This window comes from Azolla caroliniana, unplaced genomic scaffold, assembly GCF_043228905.1.
Source record: "Azolla caroliniana isolate FFs.n. ecotype wild unplaced genomic scaffold, voAzoCaro1.0.p SCAF_16, whole genome shotgun sequence".
In the NCBI taxonomy this organism is placed as follows: domain Eukaryota; kingdom Viridiplantae; phylum Streptophyta; class Polypodiopsida; order Salviniales; family Salviniaceae; genus Azolla; species Azolla caroliniana.
This window is the reverse complement of record NW_028230451.1, coordinates 879,533-884,450: the sequence shown is the minus strand read 5'-3', so window position 1 is coordinate 884,450 and position 4,918 is coordinate 879,533. Positions and strand designations below refer to the sequence as shown.

Here is a 4,918-nt window from a genome sequence, read left to right as displayed (position 1 = left end):
CATTCTTTCAAAAAGGTGATAAATGAATCATCATCACACCTTGTTTTACCTTTAAATACCAATTCAGTTCTAGATTTTCAATGAGCCTAAAGGGAGATGAATCAATTCAACATTCCTAAAGAAAGATCCCTCACAAAGAAAAGGCTCTCAGTCATCTTTATTGATTTAAACACTAGGAACCATTTTCAATCCTTCCAAGTTACATCAAGGGAATGATAACCAGCAGCAATTCCCAACCAGTTTAATCATATGCATTTCGTTCCTAAAGAGTACATAAATAATCTTAGAACGTAATAAGTTTGTGAAGTATCATCAACACACTACATCCCAAGATACACACCAGACGAAATATTAACTGATATTATCCGAACAAAAGAAACCTATATTTCTGCTACATTACAAAAACAAGTATCCATGATCCAAACTTCCATTGGTTCCAGGAGATTTAATTCTTGAAAATCTTTAAACTACACACAAACACACATATCTGAAGCAAGCAACCACCATTAAATTAAGATTGAATTCATTCACTATCTTCCAAATACCAAAGAAGAACAATAAACCAAAAACTGGTGCTTCAACATTACAAACCAATTATGTAACAGTACACTCTATTAAATCACCTTCTGATCATCGATTGATCTTCCAGCAAATTCATGTGTTTAGGTGTGCGAAGCCGTTTTGCTTACACTTGAAAGAAAGAAAAATGCCAAATCACAAACGCACTTGATTTTTCTTCAGAACATGTTGTGGCTGTTTCTGATGCACTGCTTTGGTTTCCACAATTTGCAACTGAATATATCACAGTTCAAAGTCGGGGTTTTTTCATATAACTATGTACAAGTAATGGACCATAATGCAAACCAAACAAACCCTAGGTTTTTGTGTCAGTGGCACAAACTTCCTAAGAGAAAATGAGAATGGAAGCCACAACTATTCTGATTGCCATGTTAAGAATTGATGAAAATATAATATTGCAATGGGGCACGAACCGTCGTGACTAGATGATGCAAATGGTCAAACAAAAGGGACTGATGAACGTTTTCACAGTATGACTATGGATCAGAGAGGTCAGTAAGTTGCTTTCCCTGGTAGAGCGCAAGATAGTTGATGGCTTGTTGTACAAGGTCAGCGAAAGACGGTTGCATTAAATGTGAATTTTTCATAAACGCTTTCAATGCTGGTAGGGGCTCCACCTTTGCAAGTGTCGCAGCCTCACCTGAATGTATGGCTAGATAACACATCAAGGTGACCGCGTCGATTTGAAGCTCGTTTTTTGAGAAAAAAACCATCTGGACGAGAGGACCCGCCCCTCCCGCTTGGACTATGGCTTTAGAATGCTCTTTATGCAAGTAATTGTCCGTGCAAGCAAATTTTGTCAAAGCTTTCACAGCCTCAGCAATGATGTCATCAAATGCGCCCTCAAGTTGTTTCACGAGGGGTCCAACGACCCTAGTCTCTCGGACGGTAAATGTCCGGGATAAACAACCGACCGCCCTAATGGCCACCACCTGGAGTTCTGGGCGCCCATCCCTGACCAGCCTCAACAATTGATCCACCACAGCTTTCATGGCCGGAGAAGTCATCCGAATTGCCTTCCTCCTTAGATTCACATCTTTTTCCGCTACTGCCATTATCTCCATCACAGCTATGGTTGAGTTGAGTTGCACATTTCCAATCTCTTTCTCCATTAATGCAGCAAAGCATAGTAGAGCTTTTGTCTCCGTAATGCTAGTGCAAGACTTAGAATTATTCTTGGCGAGTTTTGATATAGCTCGGGCGACTTCTGCCTTAAGCTCCGCCTTCACTTTCGGGTCTTCCGCCTCCCTGACTCTTCTATTAAGCTCTCTTTGAGTGAGCCCTTTAACATTTTCATTGTTGTGCTTACCTCCTGTCATACCAATGCCATTAGTATGTATTGGTCTCACGGGTGGGGGTCTCGCATAGGGTGCATTGATCGATGGCTTTTGGACATGATGTGGCAAGGGCGGAGGATCGTCGTGATCCAAAACCTTATCATTGCCCAGAGTAGCCATCTTGTTCACGAGCGAGGTCATAGTCATGGGTACTTTTTCCTTCTCGGGTTCATCTAAAGACTCTCCTAAGAGAGCAACCAATGGCCGTACAGCAAGATGCTGTAGAAATAGACTTTGGAGACGCTCTAGAAATTGATCCTGCTCTTCAGGGTCGACGTCCAAAACCTGTGCCATAGCCACGTCCAAAACCTGAGCCATAGCCCAAGCGACAGCCACTTGAACCTTCATTGGAGCATTGGTAAGAACCTTCACAAACACAGGGGCAAGTCCACACGCTACCATTTGATTCACTGTAGTCTCATCTCTGGCAATGTAGCCAAGCGTCCGGGCAGCAATTTCTCGTGCATTGGGGGTACCTTCTTGCAACACTTTTAGCAGGGGCTGTACTGCTTCTTCCTCCATCATAATGTTCATAAACCTCTCAGTGTCCTTTGCAAAACCATTTAGAGAGTTCACGGCTTCTTCTTGGTCGTCTTCATTGCCTCGATAAAGAAGCATGATCTGATTCCAGCAATACCCTAACAAAGGTTCACTTGAGGCGATGGGTGGCATACCCCCACCTTCCCCTTCATTGCGAGAGATAGCGATAAACCAAGTGAGGTCACCCATGGAGCTATCTAAGAGGGTGCTCACACGCTTGAAATCATGTACAGAAGTGATAGTGATAACTCGTCGGATCATACCTTTTCGGTTGCATTTGTGGATGAGATCGATCGCCTTTTGGACAGATTTCTTGAGCTCTTGAAGCATACGAGAGAGAGGGCGCGTGTAGAGAGGTTTGGCGACAGTGTTGTCGAGGCGTGCTACCTGGCGGAGTAGGATTGCTAACTTCTCTGCCTTGGCTGCGAGTTCAAGGCACTCTGCCTTGTATGAATCCGCCAAAGATGCTTCTTTTTCCATATCTTGGATGAGTTGTATAAGGATGGTCAGCATCTCCTCAGGCGTTTCTATCTTGTTTGTCATCGCCATTAGCACAAAAATGAAAGGGAGGAAACGAAGGTGAAGAAGAAGTCTAGGTTTTGTTTGAAAAGAAGAAGACGTCTTCAAAAAACAGAGTACTCTAAGATCCTTTGATTCAGAGAGGCCTTGATTGATTGGGATAGAGCAGGAGGGGAGGTCTTCTTCGTTCTAATTTCAAAATCAGAGGAGTCTTCTGTGCAGAGGAGAAGAAGAAGTCTTCCGAAGAAGAGAAGAAAGAGAGAGGGAAAAATGGAAAGAGAAAGTGCGGGCGGGGGTTCAGCTCTTTGCAAGGAGAGATTCTCTCAGACAGAGGAGAAGCAGAACAGAAGGAAAACAAAGAGAGCGAGATCGTGTCTTTCTTTCTAAGTAGCCATACAATCTCTAACAGAGAAGAAAGAAAGAAAGAAAGAAAGAAGATGGAGATGGAGATGGAGATGGAGACAGAGGCGACGGAGTCTGAAGAGAGAGAGAGACTCTGAGAAGAGAGAAGGGGGTTGGGGGGCTTGGGCTTTTTCAACGCATCCGCAAATGTGATGATTGATTGTTCTATTACACATAGCTGTATTTATGTATTTATGTCTCCTTATTTCTGTGTATTTACAAATCTAGTCCCCCACCACCACTACAACAACATCAACAAGAAGAACAAAAAAAAGCATCATGTAGAGAAAGGTTCCGTGGACATTTGATTTGATGATCTATATTTATTTTAGAGAGGAACAAAGAAAACTCTGCGTCTTCATACATACGTAGTCTAACAATGTCTCGTCGTGGGTAATGATATGTATGTATGTATGTATGTATGTATGTATGTATGTATGTATGTATGTATGGGCCAATCCATGTTTACTAGGTCCAATGGGTCGCATGACTTTTATTAAGATTGTTTGTTTTAAATGTTGTGCAGTCCCTCTTGCCCACGTCTCCCTCAAACCCTCACCCCCCCCCCACCCACCTTGTTTATATACATTGGTCAACAAGCCCCTTGATGTCCATCATGCCACTTGTAGTAGGGTAGGGCTCCTTCCAAGAGTAACCCCCCCTTCCTTATATCCCATCCATGTCTTTTTGTATCCCTACTCTACTTAATCATTATTATATATGCATATATAAAGCTCATGGTCAAGTCATTCTCCGCTTTATTGGTGAAGACCGTGTGTGATTTTCTCAATCTCTGAAAACTCCTTTACTTTTTATGTGCATACACCAATGGTTTCGAGCATCATCCATCACGAGTGTGTGATTTTTTCCTTGTCTCTCAAAACACCTTTATTTAGTCTCATAATGAGTGTGATTAATAGCCTATCACGAAGACACTTAATCCATGTTATGGGCATGAAACCCCTTGTAATATGTGCATGATCAAAAACATATTATGAATGTGATCAAATACCCTCTTCTGAGATGATTAATCACGCGCTCATTTTTTAGCACGGTTATTAGCTTTGAAAACAAGCATGGTTATCATTGTAACTAGTTATTCAATTTCATAAAAGGTACCCTTTCTTTTTATCGAGGTATACAATGATGATGAGGAAATTACCAAGGGTAATAATATCAATATTACTCCTAATATGATGAGTAAAGTTCATTGTGTAGTTATTACGTGTAATAGTATCGAGAAACATGTCTATGATTTCACTCTCTTGAAACACTTTTAACATTCGCAACAATAGAAGATCTTACAATATGTCATGTGACAGGTAAATATTTAAAGGTGGAACTACTTTTGTTGTCATTTAAGAGAAATGGAGTTTAAGAGTGTTAGCTAACAATATTAAAATATCTAGACATGTACTGCAAGCCATGTTTGAGGTGGTGTTGTATGGAGGTAATGTCAATTTTACCACTATCAATTATGAATCATTTGATTTCACATAATCAAAAACTTTGAAATTAAAAAATATTGTAATTTTTCCAAT

General features: G+C 41.0%; 1 protein-coding gene across 1 annotated transcript; it reads right to left on the bottom strand.

Annotated features, from left to right (window-relative positions):
- Positions 1-558: 558 nt before the first annotated feature.
- On the bottom strand, positions 559-3,076 carry ARO2 (armadillo repeat only 2). The gene has a single exon (XM_087332250.1). The coding sequence runs from the start codon at positions 3,003-3,005 to the stop codon at positions 1,056-1,058; it is 1,950 nt and encodes a 649-aa protein (XP_087188376.1). The 5' UTR covers positions 3,006-3,076; the 3' UTR covers positions 559-1,055.
- Positions 3,077-4,918: the final 1,842 nt, after the last annotated feature.

Excerpts from the sequence above, each read along its gene's own strand:
- ARO2 (XM_087332250.1), bottom strand. The coding sequence starts at position 3,005 with ATGGCGATGACAAACAAGATAGAAACGCCTGAGGAGATGCTGACCATC.